General features: G+C 32.9%; 2 protein-coding genes across 4 annotated transcripts; both read right to left on the bottom strand.

Moving 5' to 3' along the window:
* Positions 1-1,099: 1,099 nt before the first annotated feature.
* LOC144834976 (uncharacterized) lies at positions 1,100-9,658 on the bottom strand. The gene is made up of 11 exons (XM_078689979.1): positions 9,463-9,658; positions 9,009-9,194; positions 5,843-5,905; positions 5,174-5,373; positions 4,177-4,717; positions 3,592-3,665; positions 3,328-3,411; positions 2,860-2,992; positions 2,437-2,557; positions 2,130-2,262; positions 1,100-1,848 (listed from the first exon to the last, which is right to left on the bottom strand). Exons 1-11 carry the CDS (start codon positions 9,545-9,547, stop codon positions 1,708-1,710), a joined length of 1,761 nt encoding a protein of 586 aa, XP_078546105.1. The 5' UTR covers positions 9,548-9,658; the 3' UTR covers positions 1,100-1,707.
* A 689-nt stretch (positions 9,659-10,347) lies between these two features.
* LOC144834975 (uncharacterized) lies at positions 10,348-14,491 on the bottom strand. Of its 3 annotated transcripts, XM_078689978.1 has the most exons (5): positions 14,085-14,491; positions 13,869-14,049; positions 13,013-13,638; positions 12,678-12,884; positions 10,348-12,150 (listed from the first exon to the last, which is right to left on the bottom strand). In XM_078689978.1, exon 5 carries the CDS (start codon positions 11,981-11,983, stop codon positions 11,579-11,581), a length of 405 nt encoding a protein of 134 aa, XP_078546104.1. In that variant the 5' UTR covers positions 11,984-12,150; positions 12,678-12,884; positions 13,013-13,638; positions 13,869-14,049; positions 14,085-14,491; the 3' UTR covers positions 10,348-11,578. The 3 variants fall into 3 exon arrangements, 2 of the variants coding, with proteins under 2 accessions (XP_078546104.1, XP_078546103.1); XR_013611032.1 differs by lacking the exons at positions 12,678-12,884; positions 13,013-13,638; positions 13,869-14,049; positions 14,085-14,491 and adding an exon at positions 12,384-12,627 and having other exon boundaries at positions 10,348-11,071; positions 11,139-12,150; XM_078689977.1 differs by lacking the exons at positions 12,678-12,884; positions 13,013-13,638; positions 13,869-14,049; positions 14,085-14,491 and adding an exon at positions 12,384-12,627.
* Between the last annotated feature and the right edge of the window lie 7,055 nt (positions 14,492-21,546).

The following is a 21,546-nucleotide window of genomic DNA, read 5'->3' as shown; positions in this document are numbered from 1 at the left end:
GATAATGTGCGACTTCAGTGGAGCTACAGTACATGTTAAATATACAGTATGTAGTCCAGTTGGTTGTTTTCTTTAGCCTAAAGCTCTGTCTACAATATCAAACTAGTTTGACAACAAAAGTTTCATGTGCGCAAATATGGTAGTGATATGCCCAAATATGATAGTGATATGACATCATCATATATGGGCACATCACATTTTTTTGTCACATAAAGTGTGATAGGAAGTGGTATTAGTATAGTAATAATGGCCACTGGTGGGTATATTTTTAATAATTATGTAATCATAATCTGGAAGTGACTGTTATAGTTTATCTGTGTCTTATAGCCACGAAAGTGAAAGATTGCGATTGAAAATCCATTTTTTATCTAAGAGACAAATATGAAAACATGTATATTTGTATGTAATAATACTACGAAATATGTAATTAAATCTTTGTTTTGCTGAAGCATCTGAAACAAGTCACTCTGGTACTCTACAGTATGTATCTAAGACGGGATTTTCCACAAATGTCTTCATTATAACATGATTTGCTTTTATGACACCATAATGCACATACTGTACATCGAAATAGTGCATTTAAATGGCAAAATTTTGACCTATTTTTCGACATAACTTGGTCTTCATGATATATACAAGTACAATTTACAAATATGCATGTTATGGAGGTATATATTATACATCAATTATTTAACCCTTGTAGGCCAATTCTATCAATTGTTATCAATAATTAAAATGTAATATTTAAGAAAACAATACAAATACTGTAGGAAGTTTAAATTATCATTTTTATTTCATTTGTAAAAAACATCTATATTATAAAATATACAACAATTTGTATAAAATAAATCTATTTGTAGCAATAATATACACTTAATCTTTAATATAGAATGAAAATTACTCAAAATAATAACAAAATGAAGAATTAATTAAACGAATGATTAATCTCTTTTCTTCTTATATGTACTTAAATTTTAAAAATTTACATAATATATATATATATATATATATATATATATATATATCCAAATTCCTTCACTTGCACTGATGAAGGGCTAGTGTTGCCCGAAAGCTCTGCTAACTTTTCTGGCTGTTTTACTTCTCGTTTTGATTTAGCTTTTCGCTTTTATTTTGTATCTCCATTGAGATCCAGCCACTGATACCCACAGCATTGTCATTTTTTCAGTAATTTGCCTTTGGATTTATTGTATTATATTAATGTAGCATTTTAAATAAATGTGTTTATATTCAAGGTGTTAAATAAAAGAACACATATATAATTAAAAAAGCTTTTTAACAGTTTGAGCTTATATTACACATTTGATTTAAACTGAAATTTGTAAAAATATTTTGTCTGTCCAATAACATTTAAAAACAAATTTATGATAAGCCTATAAAATGACTGTAATTAAATCTTTAGTAAGTACTTAAATTTGATTGTGATTTTGTAAGTTTCTGCACATGTAATTATTTGTTTAACTACAGGAGAAATTCGGAACCTAATGTCCTTTTTATAAATAGTCAAGAAAGATTATTTAGAGGGTGAAAAAGGTTACGTTCAGTTATATTAAAAAAAAAGAAAGGACATTTCCTTGTAAGTACATCCTGCTCCATAAGCATACTATAATGCTTGATTTTATGCCGTAAAGGCTTTCACACTACATAAATGGTGAATATACATATTCTGTATAGTCATGACTGATTTACTTAAGCATCTATACCTTCACCGGATAAAAGTGGCCGAGTTTCTTCATCTTCAAATTGACATGATTTCTGTGTCTTGACTAACGATGGTAGAGATGACTCTTCGGGCATTTTAAGATGTTTCCACGATAAAAATGTCATGCACTACAGAAAGACAAAAGAATGTAATATAATTTTTAGAGAAATTATAATTTTGGTTCCAAAGAGTGGAGACAGTCCTTGGGAAAGCCAAAGTCATTGGGAAAGCCAAAGTCATTGGGAAAGCCAAAGTCATTGGGAAAGCCAATGGCCAATTGCCGCTTAAATCAGTGAGTGTTGATCGATAAAATACGTTATATATATTATGCGCTCAGTAGTTGACTCAAGGTCAATTAAATAACCAACATTTTGGGAGAGTACAGGTTTCAAAGGTTTATGGTACTTACCAAGCATAACACAAGAATTACAAGTAAAACGGACAACAAAATGTACGGTTTGTTTACAGCACCACCTGACCACAGAGGTCCCATGATGGTTGCTATGTTACCAACAGCTCTACGAATACCTTGACCAAAGCCTGCAATAATTTGAGAAGAATAAAATATTAATATTCACAAGACACAATATTACTAAGGAACTGTGTAAACAGTTATATAGACTATCTTGATAACTTATAACCACATAAAACTCCTAGAAAGTAGGAAGCTTTCCTCCTCTGACTGTAATGTTAAATAACTTAAAGTAACAATAACTTGTATTTTTAAAGGCGTCTTTTTGGAAAATGATGCTACGGATGCTACAGCAATAAATGGAAGTCCAAAGACTTGGATAAAGAGGCATATGCTCATCCAAACCACATTGCCATCAAAATCACCTGAAACAGACAATAGAAATGATGGATTTTCAAAACGGTCCAATTAAAAGGTTTAATGTATAACGTGACAATAGACAATGTCAAAGGGCATCAAGAATTTGGATTTAAATACATTTAAATGGTAAGCTACTGGAATGAAATGCTGAGTCTTTTGTGTGCTCTTCAATGATAGTATGGATACTGAATAGATTTGTACCAAAAACCTTCTGGTTAAAAGTTTGGGAACCCCTTCCCTTTTCCTTTCAAAACATATATTACAAGATAACAGAAAAAAAAGTAATATAAATTATGAAATAACTTACCTGGTACTGCCCTTGGTAAAAAATATAGCAAGATAACAAGGGGGACAATTTCGTTGAGTAAGCCAATAACCGACAACGTTCTATCTTGACATCGTCGACTCATGTATCGAACAAGAAAGAATCCAGCAATCACCTGTAGAATATTAATATGCAAATTAGACAATATGCAAATCTCTATAAATAATAGACACGCAAATATAAAAATGAAATCTAACAAGGAACATCGTAATGTTCTATATGTAACTGACCAATTACTCCCAATACCGGACACCTTTGTGCTGGCCAAATGTCTGGTTTTCTGGTATTCAGTTTTTAATGGTAAAAAGTATGTATTGGGAAAGTTTACTGTACTATTTTAAATCTACTGATTTTGAGCAATCTTATAATTTTTATAGAATGTTCTTATGTATTAAATATTACATTTATTATTATTATTAATATTATTATTCTAATGCATAAACACTGTACCTCAATACCAGCTCCACAGTATAAGAGACTGTTGGCTATTTCTCCAAATGACAAATATTTCTGTGTAAGTGGTGTGAGGGCAGCCTATAAGAAACAATGACATGATGTTATTACCTTGCTTTAAAATCGTACTAAATAGGGACTCGGGATGGGCTCATACCACAAGGTGGACTTTAAGAATAGAGTGCTTTATAGTAGGTTTAATGTATACTTTAAAGTGTGGTTATACCTCAGTAAACTAAACTCTTAAAGTATTTCACTTACCTCAAGAGCTGTTTGATTGAACAAAAACACAAACTGAGCAAACAAAATTACTACGATTTCTTCTCGTATCAATTCTAAGCAAAAAAAAACACAGCAATAACATTGTTAGATAAAACCCACAATTAAAATATATTAGATGTTTGTCCCCCTGTTGAATATGCCATTTTAATGTATAATCTTTATCCACTTTGACCAAAAATTGTATCGTAAAAAACATTTGTTTACCTAAAAAACTGTAATTTAAAGCAAAAAATAGTCAAATTGGCTGCCAGCCAATGGGTTTTTGGTTGAATTTAACCATTTATTTTGTAAGTGAAAACATTAATTTTTTCTATGAAAGTGATTAAATTTAATAAATAATCTATTCAAAGTTTTATTAATCTTTATATTTCATGTTTTTGGGAGACAATACATCTTTAACATAAATTAACTATTTTACGTGCATATTAATGTAAAGGGCAGTAAATTTCACAAATTAGCTCCGTAGCCAGGATTAGAGGGTTCTTTTTTTTCCTCAAAGGGGGAATCATGAACTGAGATGAAGCCTTTTACCATCACTTTTGCAAGAAATATAAAATAATTTACCATTTAACTTTTGAAAAAATGTCATATCCTTGTATCTCATTTTAAGTATAAGTGACAGTTCCATGTCTTCTTCTTTATTCTTTACTTCTTTCTCATTATTCACAGTAACTGTTCCGTAATCGGAACTTTGAACCCCTCCATTTCTTAAAACACTATTTGAATCTGAAATCGATTTAATTTCATCAATATCGGATCTTTTTTCATCGTTGGAATGTGGAGACATCGATCTTGTAGAACCAACTGGTGATACGACCGGTCGCCTTCTCTTTGCAGCGGATAATTGCGCTTTTATTGCGTCAGATTCTTCATAGCTGCCGCTAACAGTGATTGACATGTGCTCAATGGCAGAGTCTAATTTAGTGGGTGTTTGAGTTCTCTCATACAAATCATTATTTGTAAGTGTTCCTTTGGCTACGTCATTGGTTGATGATTGACTTTTGACCGGTTCATCAAAATTTGTCTCATCACTGACCAATGGGAGATCAAAGTAAATAAAAATCATTAGTATCTGCAGTAGGATCCACATGATCATCATAAACAACTGAAAAGAAATTGAAATGAATTTACTTTTGATTCGATTAAAATAAAATATTAAATCAGGGCATTTTGTTTTTGGAATAAAATTTAATTCAAAACTGCACAGGAATGATACTTATTATTACTGGAATCTAAATATAACGTAGAAACATTTGGACACAGTCCAATTTCATAGACGATTTTCGTGATACGTTCAATCATTTTACAGTAACTCCATTCAGGAGGTACGATTTTTAAAATTAATATGGTGTCCTGAAATCCTCTGAAAACGCTATGTTATTTCTGTTGTTCACGACTGTCATCTCTGCAAGATGACTTCCGTAGCATGAAAATCTTCTATTAAAAGATCAAGGCAATAGGGAGAGCATACCAGGTCCCAATTAAACAACATTTTGGTATTGTGCTCTAGCCTCTAAATGTTGATGGTATTTGTAAAGATATACATGTAAATAATCCTTACCCCTGGCGATGTAAAATCATTGACTTCAAATGGGCCAATCTTGAAATCAAGCTTAGATAAAAATATGTTAAATCCAGGACCAAAAAGAAGACCAAACTGACGAGAAGCCATGGCCATTGATATCACTGCTGTACGTTTATTGACGGGTGTTGTGCGCGAAATTTGTGCGAAGATAGTGGACATTACTCCTCCACCAACACCTAAAAAGAAAGGTACAAAATTAATTGTAATAACCTTGGCTTAGGCATTTCGATAATTAACATGCATGTTTGCGTAGCTTGCGTTAGAGAAGATACGCTTCAATGAGCACATCTTGCCTCATTAAGGCAGCTAAAGTGAAAAAACGGGGTGAAATCTTCTGTACCACGACAGGATGATTGGGATGGAGTAGGATGTAATTGCCCTGAGTAGTGTAATTGTTCAAGGGGTAGGTTTTTATGATATTGCAAAGAGACATAAACAAACAGTAGTAGTAGTAGTATACTGTAATTTAAATTTAATTTATAAATTTATAAAAATTTAAAATTAATTGTTGTTGAAGGGCCCATGATGAGAGGGGTGTCCAGGGGTGCACAAGAGAAACACATTTTCCTTGTTTCATTTCTGAAGGTACTTTAAAGCAAAGGAGTGTATGTATTAAACAATTGACAATGAAAATGCATACTTTACCTGCTAATAATCTACCAGCTAACAGAAAATATTCATTTCTACCAACAAAGTATAAGAAGTTACCTAAAAAAAAAAAAATATATAAACAAAAACAATTTAAATACATAAGCACAGGCTGTTTTTTTTTTTAAATCATTTCCCATCAACATATTCTAAAGCTCTGTTTACACTATCAAACTAGTTTGACAAAAATGGTAGTACCCAAATATGGTAGTGATATGACATCATCATGTCCATATATGGGCACATCACATTTATGTGTCACAATTATATTATAGTGTAATCACATCACATTATAGTGTAGACAAAGCTACCTCAGCTACCACCTAGACTTTTCCTGTTACATGTCTGTATTTCCTATCCAAGATTTAGCAATATTAAGAGTACCACCACTTATTAAAAGGATATATTATTGCCAAAGGTTGTTCTGCTTCAGTGGGCATCAGAAAGAGATTAGGTTATTAAATGAAAATGTCAGATATTTTTAATAATTAAAAGTTTACTGAAAGTATCATTTTAATCTTATCATCTTATCAAGAAAGGCATACCAGGCCCAGTACTTAACATCTACTAATCATCTATACATCTACAGTAATGTGTTTATTCTAGCCGGGGGTCAAAAGTCATCCTTAGTGGACACTATTAACCATAATCCCACTAGACTTTGGAATACAGTACCATAGAAATAAAACATATAGGCAGGTAGCTAACATAGTTTTTAATATAAAAAGTAAATTTAATGGATATTATTATTGTTGAAAAGGAATTAAACCTTTGGAACCCAAAATAATTTAACATTAACAGAAATGTCCCTGACTCTTTTATAATTGCCCCATATTTGTTTCACAGGAAAGTGTGTCCTTAATTCCGTAAATCTTCTAACAGTAACCCACCTTATAAGTCAATCTATAACAGTAACCCACCTTATAAGTCAATCTATAATAATAACCCACTACTCGAATAGTAACCTATGGTTCTACTGTACTCTATAAATAAGTTATATGATGCAACCTAGTCAATAGAAAGTTGACTATGGATGCAACCTAGTCAATAGAAAGTTGACTATGGATGCAACCTAGTCAATAGAAAGTTGACTATGGATGCAACCTAGTCAATAGAAAGTTGACTATGGATGCAACCTAGTCAATAGAAAGTTGACTATGGATGCAACCTAGTCAATAGAAAGTTGACTATGGATGCAACCTAGTCAATAGAAAGTTGACTATGGATGCAACCTAGTCAATAGAAAGTTGACTATGGATGCAACCTAGTCAATAGAAAGTTGACTATGGATGCAACCTAGTCAATAGAAAGTTGACTATGGATGCAACCTAGTCAATAGAAAGTTGACTATGGATGCAACCTAGTCAATAGAAAGTTGACTATGGATGCAACCTAGTCAATAGAAAGTTGACTATGGATGCAACCTAGTCAATAGAAAGTTGACTACGGATGCAACCTAGTCAATAGAAAGTTGACTATGGTTGCAACAATCTCCTATCTATCAGGACACACAATGTTATTCAAAACTAATAATGCATTTAAATTAAGCACTTCATGTTTAAGCTGAGACAATATTCAGATTGTACTATAGACATCATATGACTGGATCATTTCCTAAAACAGTCATTCCAATCTATAATACAACAATTGTCTGTGGCCTTTATTTCAGAACTTTTCTTTTGTGGTAAAACTACCACTTTTAATTTATTCACTTATCAATATATCATCACAAACAAAAGATAAATACACATAGGAAAAATAACTAAAGAGAAATAAAACTTCGAAAAAACGTTAGTTAATAACTACATTTTCTTTAGATAAATGTAAACAAAGTTTCAAACGTGTCTGTATTATTGCATTTTCAAGATAATCAATTTTAAAAAAGTATGCAAAATTTACAAACACGACATGTGTATTCAATAAAGTAAAACCATCACGTTCATATTATGTTGTATAAACTAAACTTTCTCCTTTTTTAGTAATAATCGTTTTTGCAAAATATATCAAAATGGCACAGCTAAACTTGAATGAATAGAAAAAGGGCATTTTATAGCACTTCTAACAATGTTCAGAAGATTGATCATTTTGTGAAACGTTTTTAAAATAATTTAATACCGTTGGTTAAAATTGCATTTTCATTGCCTGATTAATTTTAAAATAAAAATGCTATGGAAAGGAAAATACGAAAAAACGAACATAATTATTGTAACTATATTTGCACCAATTCTCATTGTAATTGTATTTAATAATAATATGAGATGTATAAAAAACAATTTATAAACATTATAATGTGCATGCAGTGCCCATGTGACGATCACGTTTTGATGATGTCAACTTTTTTAAAAGTGTCCGTTAACTGAAAATCATCAGAGACCGTCAAATATCCCACGCTCTACAACATTTGTTATTTATACTGAGATCACTTATGTATTTTAAAAATAGCAAAGGAGAGGCAAGTTATAACTTTTAATATTGTTTTGTTGTCTAATGCATTAACAACAAATATGTAGTTCAATATTGTAGGCCTAAACCGAAACTAAATGACCTCATGAGTGTGGAATACAAACAATGGTGTAGTGGCCATTACTGCCCTAAGTTAAGTACTGTATATTGTATTTCACTATTAAATCTGTCAAGACAAGAAAACATGCTTTGGTAGGCTCTACATCTTATTTGTATCAGAGATAATATGTGTATTTAAAATTATATTATCTATTTTGTTTGTTATTGTTTATCCTATTTTTTAGAGTAAAATATACGTAAAATATTCTATTTTTATCACTAAATTCAGCCTGAGTGAATTTAGAGGGAGGGGAGGGATGTGCATTGACCAGGTACAGTACAAGAATGAACAAAATTATAGTTTTAGAAGGGTTACTTGTTTAAGTTGTTGTCCAGAAGGTCTGGTAGTGGTAAGCCCTACACCACTTGAGGACTATAATAAATAGGTCAAGTTTAATCTACTGCTAACCAAAAGAATAGACTTGCCACAAGTTAGGCTATTTTTATTTTTTATGTTGTAATATTATTCCAGTCAGCATTTTGATATTTATCTGTAAACTATGGTACAGTACTGTTATATTTTATGTTTATTTTGCCAACCTTTTATATCACAACACAAAATGTAAGATATAAATTAGTTAAAACTGTGAAAAAAACATACCAACAATCTCAAACATATTTGCAAAAAGAATAATTGATTTGGTCTTTGATGTTCTGTCCTGCCATATTCCGAATATTGGAGCTGCAAAAAGTCCAGAGAAACTGAAAGCAGATAAAACGATTCCAAGGAAATATTGCGGAGCTCCTAGATCCTCAAGGAATAGGTTCAGTGTTGGAATGATGACCGCTGAAAACAAGAAAAAGTGGAGAAGTGATTTTTTGGGACGGTCAGCCATGCTACATAAAAGTTTCTCTGGCAAGGTTGAACAAGCGTCCGAAATGTAAACTTTTTTCTTATTTTATTTCATGTCATAAATAACTCTAGGGCATCATTACTGAGTTTGTACAAAGCAAGAACACATATGCCTGGCTAGGCCTAGAGCTAAGCCTACACAACACTGTAATCCCACCCCACACAACCGGACCGCAGTACCTTCCGCCCGTGCCGTACCTACCGTATTCAATACCACCAAATAAACAGAACAACCAAGTAGCTACAGTTGTCAGTTTCTTTTGTGTATCCAACGCAAACCTCAACATTTTAATATAGGTGATATTTTAAATCTTGCACCAGAATAAAATAATGAAAATACAATTTATAAACCATTATTTTTGCCAGCAACAATCCATGGAAAATCGATCCATGTGTCAGCTCGGTTTTTGTTTTGATGGAGGTACATAAAATATACCAAATTGGTAGGTAGGCCAAGATTGCTTTTCACCATATATAACGTCTGTGGTGAGAAGACTACTCGTACGTTTATCATTAACTTAGCTTAGAGGGCTTATATCATTATGGAATTCTGATTGGATGGTAGAGTTTTTAGTTGATGAATAAATTACAATAAAATATGGCGTTCCAAGTCTGCTGAGTGTTTCTAAAATATAAGTCGGTTCGGTGATTTAGGGCCTAGACCTTCATTAAGACCAGCTGCTTCTAGTCCGGGGTATAGTAGGCTAACAATGAACGGGATTATTTATTGTATACATTTACGTAAGGGAAAATTGTAGTAAACTCTGGAGACGTAGAACTTCTAGAATCTTTAGTGACTGGTATAGAAAGAATTGGCACAATCAAATATATTTCAGAAATTTAATACAAATTACATGATAAACAAAAATAACCAGTTTATAATTTATTTGTATTCAAATTATAAGCAACCATTACGGGATGGCCAGTTCGTCCTCTTTTCAGTAATGCAAATATAAAAGAACATACAATACAAATAATAAAGAACAATTACATTGAATTATTTAAGATCCAAGAAATTTTAAATACTGTGTACACAATGTTTTGTCCTCTTCAGCAACAATTATACAAATAAAAACAGTTAAATTGATTGTTGAATACACTTTTATTTATTTTCAATCAAATAATAAAATCAAAATATTTCTAAAAATGTAAATTTCAAATCCATAAGCAACCATTGAAATATAGACGGCATGTAAATGTTTTTTTCTGTCTGTGTTTCGTCCTCTTTTCAGTAATGCAATTATGACCAAATAAAGAACAATATATGCAGTAGTTTTATTAAAAGTAAATGGAATAATATTTCATTAAGAAATAAATGTAAATAATGCAACTTAATATAAATTATATATATAGTATAGTAGTAATATAGTAAGCAATTATGTAAATACTATATCTTAGCAATATTTTTACATATTTTTTTGTAATTGCGATAATTTTTGTTTAATGACGACCATTACACTTTTCTTGTCATTTGAATGTATATTGTTCCTTACCATGTAATTCAGCAGATTTGCTGCAAATTGGTTTGTTTGTTTTATTTAAATAAATAAAATAAAATAAATAAATAAAAGTATAATTTAATGAGATATGAAAATGATATGAAAATGATATGAAGTGCAGAGTAAAATATAAGTAGAAGCAAAAAGTACAGTTATACATTAAGAATAAACAGGCATGCAATGGCAGTATAGTTTCTCACCTTCTAACTATCAACCCGACTGACATACTCTGGCCTGCTTAATACCTTACAACAAACTTATATACCTGGCCTACTTACATACCTTATGCCAAACTTTGGGATACTTATATACCTTACACCAAACTTATATATCTGGCCTACTTACATACCTTACACCAAACTTTGGGATACTTATATACCTGGCCTACTTATATACCTTACACCACACTTATATAACTGGCCTACTTATATACTTTACACCAAACTTAATACCGCTACATACTAAAAGGGAGGGCCTAGTTAAGAGGAGATGCGAGGAATATGGAGAGGTATACATAGTTACCATCACATGCCAGTCGATACAAATATAGAAGTAGAACAGATAGTGAAATGATGTTTTTAGATTAGTTAATTATTAGTTAGTATTATATAAAAGAATAATATGGTCATTTTATTTATTTATTTTAAATTGAAACCAGATAATTAGTACAGTATTGTCAATATTTTTATCATAATTGCATAACTGAATTGAATTCGTCCAGTCCTTCGTCGTCTCGCTCATAAAACTTGGTTCCCACTTGGACGCAATACAATGACGTAAGACCACCGGAAGAAATTTGACCAATCATGACGCAATGGATTATTCAAACTGTTGCTTGTGATTGGTCAACTCACTTGCATAACACCTCTGTCGTTGCGTTGCATCCGAGTGGGAACCAAGTTTTATAGTCCCTTCCTTCACACTCGAATACTCGTATAAGTTCCGTAACTTTTGCATGATGGTAGCTGCCTGGTTCCACGTCGTCGTAGACGCGACTCCTCGTATATCACAATATCTTGTGACCACTGCCATAATAGTAGCCATACACTCCTGTATGTTGTCTGGTCCTGGTGGCTGTCTGGTCCTGGTGGCTGTCTGGTTCCTGACTGCTGCTCTAGTAGTACCACACTCTTGCATGTTGTCTGGTCCTGGTGGGTATCCGGTTCCTGACGCTGCCATAGTAGCAGCTAGACACTGGTTCCACGTCGTTATAGTGGTAGCCATCAATCAATATGTTGTCCGGTGACATCGGTTTTCTCTTGTGCTCTCTAGGTATCTACTCCAACGTACTTGTTTCGGCGTATGTCTGGTTCGGACATTATAGGTTGGTGCCAGGTGGTGCATTTTGTGTTACTGGTGTACGTCCATAAACTCGTTTGACGGTATTGAACCTGAAACAAAATTTGATTACAATAAAAATGATTTTTATTGGATGGATTAGTAATCTTTTTTTTGCTTCGGACTTGAGTGAGAGGAGGATTATACGTAACTGTTCGTCAGAGATAAAAAAAGAGATTGTAGGCAATATACGACTCCTCTAGATATCCGGCTCTTCAAGACGCAACATTAGGGCCTAACATAAACTCCGCATTGTGAATACTCTGAATTATACAACATCACCTACTTAATTTGATTGGTTTCATTCATGTTGGCATTGGGGGCAGTATCAGTTTGTCTTCTCTGTACCATTTTGTTCTCTACACAACGTTGAGTAAAGTTTTCCAAATCTCAATGTGGAAAATAAAAGTCAATAAAATGTTTGGTGTTGGTCGTACCATAGCGATTTCAATAATACATAACGGAAGCGAAATTTAAGTATTGTTTTTTTTTTCCTGTACAAGTTGTACTGGCTCTAGTCTAAATTATAAAGTCCCGCATCACCAATACGAAATCTGAACTATAAAGTAGGCTATATCACCTAGGCAGTTTATCCAAGGCAATCCAACAGGATTCTGTGCTCCGGAGATCAAATGATTTTTCATAATCAGTTCAACGTCCCTCAACAAAATATGTGTAGTACAGTTCTGTTGGTATTTGTCGCAGCCAGACAAAAGATTAAAGGACTGTTGGTTCATCATGATTCGTAATTGAAGGCATTATCATGTCTTGCAACACACATTTTAATCTGTAAAATAAAATTGTTGTTTGTTTTTCATGTTTTTCATAATATACAGACATTTTATTAGGTACAAATTTGTATATATTATATTTATTTTATATTTGACAAGTTAGTGTATCTAATTGTCGTTTTACCTATCTACAGAAAGCTGATTGTCCTCTTATAATTTACAAATCGTATTTCTGCTGGAGTGGCGCTAGTCAGGTGATGTCGATGTGATGATGTTCAAGAGTTCTTGATATCGGAAAAACAAATAAGATACAAATACAAAATGGTTACCAGTATGACAACAAATGTTTTAAGGGCAGATATGGAATTTCGTACGGTTTACTAGATATAAGAGGGCGGTTGCAATCCAGTCGAGTGACAGGTAAGGAAACGCCAAAGCCCAGGTTCAATGCTCTTCTCGACCATGATATGGTTCGTGTACACTTTAATTAACGCTGTGTTAAGAGTATAGATAGGTATACTGGGCCATCTAGGCTCTCGATGTGGAAAGAGAAGATCTTGAAGATCCTTAGGGCAGATGAAACTAGTGGCACGAGACGTTCACACTGTGCCTAGTCAGAACAGGTTATCCATCAAACTTTACATTTACATCCATGGTATCATAATTGCAATAGAGCCATACTTACCTTGTATGTGATGTTGCGTCGGTATTTCACCGTGTACCTTACCATATAAATTTACTTTGATAAAATCGGATCACCACTTTTGTCGAAACCACATCAGGTGCTTTCAGTACATGGTCACATTCAATCTATGAGAAACATGATACAATTCAATAAATGCACAAGGTTCAGCGGGGATGGTCGATATATTATATCTAATCGATCGATATATTATATATAACTAGCCAACCAACTTGTAGAAAGGCAATGTAAGTATTGCTAGTCATCTTCTGATGACTTTACTGTGTGGTAGCAGCCAATTGGTAATTCACGCGGTAAACTTCTTAGCAATGATAGAAATAGACTGACAACAACATACCACATGTGCACTTAGTAAGCCTTTTACGTAATTTTGTTGGTTTAATAATCGTTCCCCTTTGACAATTCTTTCGCCACCAATCTATGGATATAAAAAAATTAATAACGAAGTAGTTTCTGTGGATATTTTACAGTTACCGTATCGGCGTGTATTAGACGTTTTACTTTTTGTTCCTAGTTTACTTGGCTTATTTGATACCGTACAGTTTAACTATACGATGCTGGTGTTAAACTTTACTAATCTATTAATATAGGCCTAAACAAGAATAAAGTAGATTCTGTGGGTATTCGACACCATATCGGCGTGTCTTAAGACGTTCTACTTTTGTTCTCAGTTTTTATATTTAGAACATACGATACTGGTGTGAACACGTTAATAGTCACAAATCTATTTAAAACCGAAGAAAAATTATTTCTACACTTTTATAATTTAGTATTCTCTAACAGTTGGCAGTTAAACATCGCGTGCATTCGTCTGAAGACGGACTTTCATATACAATATCGATTCGTCATGAGCAGCTCACGACCAAGGTTGACATGTGAACATGAATTGAAATGTTTAGGCGCAAAATAATCGTATTTAATTGCTGACTTCCGTTTCCCTCCGAGTTTAATCAAATTATGTAAAATGTGAAAAAAAATGAACGCGCGTTTGTTGTCTTTCGATCGGACCTGAAAACAAAACAAAAAATTAGTATATAAGAAAATGATGAGTGTTAATGGTAGGCCTACCGGTATTTATTAAATAAGTTATTGGAAATGAAACCTCGGAGAGTACGGAAGACATCCAACTGAATACATTCGTGTCAAAAGGCGCGCCGTTTTGTAAAACTTTTTTTGTGCGCGGATGCCTTACAGTATACTTATATTTACAGTATCATATCCGTAACACCGTAATTTTTAACCGGTATTTGTAAAATAATGAACTATCTTTGAATTAAACAGTGTTTCGTACAAGGGTTTAGCCATGCATTACCACAGTGCAAAAGTTCGCTAATTGAAAAGGATTCTTTTACAGTATACAGAACTATTTTACCGTTTGTATGTAAGGTATGTACGTACGATTACATTGCATTTGAATGAATGTATTTACAGTACCCTAATATTTATACTTATTATGTAAACAAAAACAATTGTGTTTCTCCAGAGAGCTGGAAATCCATTTCACAGGAACAAAACACAAGATTCTCTGCACAAGTATGGAGTATGTACAGGTCGTGAACTAATCAAGACATTTAGCTGGATGTAATGCCAGTAACTGCGGAAAATAAAAAACAAGAGAAAATGTTAATTCATTACTATACTAAGAACCAGAGGAACTAGTTCCTACACGGGGTTTTCAGTGAGGCTCTGTATACTTTGTGACAAAAAACACGATGACATCATATCATTACCATAATTTGGGCACATTACACTTGTTTGAAAGTGTAGACAGGCCTTTAGGGCCTACTCTAAAATCGTACTACACAGTTCGTTTGCGAGTAGGCCTACAATTGAACATGCGTTAAAATCGCAGACAATCATGTCCTAAGTATTATTAATTAATAAGAGGAGAGATAACTGTATTTTAGTATAATAGGTAGGACTATAACGTTAAAATAACTGATAAATGACCAGTACCGTACCGTAATACTGCAAACAACGTAAGTTTTTATAACTTATTACCTTATTACTTATTATAGAAGGTTATATTTGTGATTGAGATATCTGTGCGTGTGTTTGTCTGTTAGCAGGATATAACGCCAAAACTAAAAGAGGGATTTTTACCAAATTTAAACCACAAATAGATTATGTGGTCACGGACGACTCCATTAAATATGGAGGCAATCCGGACTAGGACCCCAATTCTGAACCACTCTTTATTATATACTAACTTTAGGCCGTACGTCAAAACTACAGTACAAGACGGATATTTTTAGATTCCTAGTATTTGGCAACTTATCAAGTATTTTCCAAGGATATTAATTCTTTAGGTATTTATAAATTCAAAGGCAAATCAATAGAAAAATGACAATACTGTGATATTAATGGCTGGATCTCATTAATATATAGATACAAATAAAAAATGAAAAAAGGTCAATAAAAATTATAAAGTAAAACAGCCAAAAAATAAATTGCAGAGCAGAGAATTCCTTGGTGCAGAGAGTGTGAAGGTTAGCTAGAATATAAGCTGCTGAGAGTAGATTGGAATAAAACAAAGTATAATAGAAGATGTACATGATTGGTGGCGAGTATACGATACAAAACACAGACAGTTGGCATAGAGACAATCAATTTTGGGGTTAAATTGAGAATATCAAACAAGGAATAAATTTACCGATTTGGAAGTATGTTCCTAATGTTAAAACGAAAGGTTCTCTATCAACATAGGGAAAATGTTCATCAGTAAGTCTAAAAGGTTTTAGGGTTTCTTAAAAAAAAAAAAAAATCCAAGTGGTTTTCTTTGTCTTTGCAAGTTTTTTCGCTCCATCCATGGACCTATAAATTTGATTTATAGGTCCATGCTCCATCTATTGAAACTATGAAATTTGCATCAAAGTGACTAGCTGAGTTAGCATGTTAGGCTGCAGGTTGTTCAAGCATCAATGTTTTGATTGTCGACTGTTATGTTGCATCATTCTAATAGAGAATGGAATGTTTTTGGTTTCTCCGATGTACTGTTTACCATAAATATTACTGTATACGAGATAAACAACATTTTTGGTTAGACTTTCAAAATGAGGCCAATTTTTGTTAGTAGAGTGGACTAATAAACAAGTTTTGCAAGATTGACCAAAAGGGTGACTGCCCAAATGTTGAATGTCATTAGAGTAAGTATGACATGTAAGGTCTACGAAATTGAACAATATGGGTAGTCTTTGAGATGTCCAGTGGATGGTAGAATGGGCATGTGTCTCTCTGTGAGCCAACCTAAGGCGATATATTGTGACCAATGGCAGTCCAATTTGGCTGGCGTGGTTTGTACGTCAGAACAAAGAGATTTTATAAAACCTTCTTTGCGTTTAACAGCAAAGAATAATATATGCTTTCTTTTTAGCAGTTTGGATATAATTCTCTCGTCTGTAATTTCCGGTCCGGTTAGTTCTTCTGTACGACTCTCAAAATCTAAATTTGATAAACAACGTTTGATACGAAATTCGGGGATGGCCGTATGTCTATCCGTGTGGTTACGGAATAGCTGAGTTTTAAGTGTATACCATTTTCCATGGTCACTTTAATGTACAAATTTAAAATATCTTTGTAGGCCTAAATTTTGGTGGTTCGAATTGATATTCAATAAGAAATTCATGTCCAGATTATCTTCATATGATATCCTGACGAGGAGATATATCTACATTTTAAAAAGTGATTATTTGGTTAAAGAGACAGACAATTTGCCATAATAAGTTTGTAAGAGATACTTTTTTGCCATAGTGCCATAACTGTGTTATGTAAATTTTGAATTTAGTTAATTTTGCGGATAAAGTCCGTAGAGTACTGAATATATGAGAGGAGATCACATATGGGCTAAGATAATCATCAACATTATTAGGTTTTGTAGCAGTGCCGATGTCCGAAATGATGGGTCAACCAGAATTGCCTGCTTTGTGGATTTACATATAAATAATCTATAAACATTAAAACCTGTCTGGAACTGGATTGTGTCAAACGAGGTCATAAATCTGGAAAAAAAATGGATCGATGTTGTTTTTCAACTTCTTAGAGATTCGCAATTTCCAGAGTGGGATCGGTTTACTATAAGGAAGACGTTTAGTTGTCTTAGGGACTCCTCTTCATAAAATTTGGTGTCCATGGCGACAGCGGTAAGAACCTTTATCATTCTCTATTTTTAGGGATTGTCGCATTGATCTGGACAAGGAACGTAGTTTTGTACGTTCTCAATAGCCTGAATTATGTTTTTTGTACATCTTTAATAGCCTGAATAAATGCATTTAAATATTTGTTTGTACGATAACGTTTACAATTTTCAAGTTATCGTAGTAAAAGAATCGATATATTTGTGACTCGAGTCCGTCTTTAATATGAGAAAAATATAAATAGGACGCCCTCTATCAATCAGTCTCTTGGTAACATTTGGCAACAGAGGTCTAGTTCTGCAAAAAAAAACTAATTATAAAAGGAAAGGGGTTGTTCCATTACTAAAACCAGACGGCGGTCATCAATTTTAGTGAACGTAATAGTGAAGAACGTTAATTTGCCATAATGGTACGTTTCCAGATAAGCACAGTTCAGTTCTGCAAAACAAAAAATAAATAAAGTTTTCAACAAAGTCAACAGATTTTTTTAATTTATTATTATTATTGGTTAGACTTTAAATCTTAATATTATGGAACATCTTGCCATTTTACTCGCATAATTATAATACACATTTATAAATAAATAAGTATCTGAAAGACAAAAAGAAAAGGTTATTCTTCTAACTCTGGAAAGATAAAAATACATTCATTACCCTGAAAAGGAATGTATTGTTAGAGCATATCATTATATTTGGGTGGGGTGAATTATTCGGGTGGTTATTGATGATGAATTTGTTTTGAATGTCTTTGATTTTGTTTGGAATTGTGTTATGTCGCGTAAAACCTAACTTTTACTATGTCTCCGAAGAGACGATGTCTCTTCGAGATATCATCTCTTCAGAGCCATACTGACCACTAAAATCCAATCAGAATGAGACGAATTTGATAAGAGAAAGCAAACAACAAAACTGCACAAATGTCTCCGAATAGACGATGTCTCTTTCGAGACAACGTCTCTTAAGAGACATACTGACTATAAGACCTTGATTATAATAGAAAGAAAACGACACTACACGACTACTACATCTAATCAGAATTGGTTATGAGAGACAGCAAACAGCAACAAAACTTCACACATACAATATGTTTCCAAAGAGACGATGTCTCTTCCGAGACATCGTCTCTTCAGAACATGGCATCAACGAACTGTTCTCAGTCTCTTTGAAACCGAGAACAGTAAGCCGATACTGTTCACTACATCTGACCAACATAACTGCATTCTAAGGGATTTCGTGGTAGTGATGTGATGTTGATGATGTGTCTGGTTGTGGCAATCACCCGAGTACTGAATGATATCAATGCCACGGTTTTTTTTTACATGGTGCGTCTGTATAAAGTGACAGACAGGTAAATCAGTTAGTTGATACTTTCCACTACATCTGATCAACATAACTGCACTTATGCAACCTACTCTAACCGCGTCCTAAATCCTGACTATGCGATCTTACGACTTGCTTTGTTTTTTCCTCTTGGGTCTTGACGTGTTAGTATATTTACCTACCTTGGACTGATCATATCCATTTGGACTGGCCGATACGCACAAACAAATTCTACGCATCAACGTTAATCGTGCCACCACAATTAACGAAAACTCGTAGAAAAATGTTCATGCGCACCAACCATAATAAAACCAGTGCGCATCAGGATACTTAAGTTGCACACTGGCGGTTGTATCATGCATGCCTAAGTGTTAAAACAGTACTAAAAATAACGATCTAAACTAACTTACAATTGTATTTATACAATAATTACGCCATATTATATTTGTATAATGACGACGTTGTGATGACGTAAGGCCAACTTAACTACTATTCACGTGATATGATGATGTTTTAAACTAACTTACAATTGTATTTATACAATAATTACGCCATATTATATTTGTATAATGACGACGTTGTGATGACGTAAGGCCAACTTAACTACTATTCACGTGATATGATGATGTTCGTAAAGATCTACTGTATTCTTGTGGCGTGATGATGTTCTTATAACTACTGTTCACACGGTGGTCCGATGATCTGTAAAAAATTAGTTAGTATGGAGAAAAAACACATAATATTTACAGTACGTCCGAAAAGTTACAATCGTATTGTACAGCTCCAACAGATATCTTAACTACATCTTACATGTTCTTATTTACAGACTTAATTAATGACCAAAAATGTGGTCGCAAACGGAGCTGTACTTATTACGTAATAATCATCACGTGATATTAATAACTCATCCTCGTTCGAGAAGATTGCAATATCATTAAATATAAACCTACATAAAATAGCATAGAAATTGTATAAACACAATAAAACATTAATGCATGATACAACCTATATATTTGGGATAATTATATAACTAAAAAAATGGCGTTGACATCTTTAAGTCTTCCCCTGTTATTAGTATGTTAATAATTTGAACCAAAAAATAAATATATGATTCTATATCAATTTTTTAGTTCCATGTTAGCTCTTACTATGTTTGATGACAACGGTACATCCAAAATCTTGATATCAAAAATATATATCCAAGGCAAAAATCTTGCTATCAAAAATAATATATCCAAGGCAACAACAATCTTGATATCAAAAATATTATATCCAAGGCAAAAATCTTGATGTAGAAAAATCCAAAACAAAAATGTTGATAAAAAATATCCAAGTCAAAAATCTTGATATTCAAATCAAATCATGATATCAATTAAAATCCACAAACCATGATATCGTAAATTAAAATCCACAAATCATGATATCATAAATTAAAATCCAAAAATCTTCATAATTTGAAATCCACAAATCATGATATTATAAATTAATTATCAAAAGATCATTTTATAAATTAATTTGTATAAATAAATTAATTTGAAAATCTTTGATATACATTAGAATCCACAAATCTTGATGTAGTTAATTAAACGCAATAAATCTTGATATAAAAGTTTGTTGAAATTGAATCACTTTTTTTTACAACAAAACGTAAACATACAAACGAAATTCTTGATATAAAAATCAGATCCAGATGAAAATCAGTAAGGGTTTACAGTAGGATGTAAAATTTGGATATTTTAAATTTTGTTTTGATTATTTTCATTGAATTAAGAATCGATCACTAACCCCCACCCACAGCTACCTGAAAAGAAGAAGAGAAGGTAATTAATTTTCGTCTATGTGTGGGGAACGTTATATCGTAAGGATACGGAACAGAGTGAAATACCCTATCGTAGCTGACCAATGACAAGCAGCAGTTCGGATAACCCATCGCTTGTGATTGGTTAAATTTTTTGCGTTGTGCTGCTTACGTCTTAGCATTGTGTCCAAGTGGTGGAAACATAGCTTAAATGAACAACTAAAGTATCGTAATGTTTTTGTGAGAATTTATAAGCTAAAGCTCTGTTTACACTTAAAAAATGTGATGTGCCCATAATATGGACACGATGACGTCATATTATTACTACCATAATTTGGGCACATCACATTTTTTTTGTCAAACTAATTTGATAGTGTAGACAGGGGTTTTTCTATATGTCTAAATAAATGTTGCCTAATTGGATTACTGAAAACTTAACTTAAACCTGCAAATGGTATAAAGAAAACATAGTTTTATGTATAGCCTACAATATACACTATTTTACAGTGGTTAGTTGGTCATATCGGAAATATAGGAGAGCAAAATAAATGTATCGAATTTTGCTTTATTAGGCCAACATGAGGTAGTTGTCTATTAACATAAGTTAAACTAAAGTATTGTAAGTTGATAAATAAAGTAATAAAATAATATTCTAGCCGCACTAAAAGCAAAGCATCGTGATGGGAAACTTATTCTACAGCGGCAGTTAGTCCATGGATTAATGAATAATTAATCCATGGTTGGTCATTACGGCCCACTAAATTT

Source organism: Antedon bifida, chromosome 2 (genome assembly GCF_963402885.1).
Source record: "Antedon bifida chromosome 2, ecAntBifi1.1, whole genome shotgun sequence".
Taxonomy (NCBI): Eukaryota; Metazoa; Echinodermata; class Crinoidea; order Comatulida; family Antedonidae; genus Antedon; species Antedon bifida.
The sequence above is the reverse complement of the archived record's forward strand: the minus strand, read 5'-3'. Positions and strand labels throughout refer to the sequence as shown.

Coding starts and splice junctions, on each gene's coding strand:
- LOC144834976 (XM_078689979.1), bottom strand. CDS start 9,547: ATGTTGAGGTTTGCGTTGGATACACAAAAGAAACTGACAACTGTAGCT. Junction 4,718..5,173: donor ATGATTTTACATCGCCAGGG/GTAAGGATTATT, acceptor ATTTCTTTTCAG/TTGTTTATGATGATCATGTG. Junction 2,558..2,859: donor TTTACCAAGGGCAGTACCAG/GTAAGTTATTTC, acceptor TGTCTGTTTCAG/GTGATTTTGATGGCAATGTG.
- LOC144834975 (XM_078689978.1), bottom strand. CDS start 11,983: ATGGCTACCACTATAACGACGTGGAACCAGTGTCTAGCTGCTACTATG.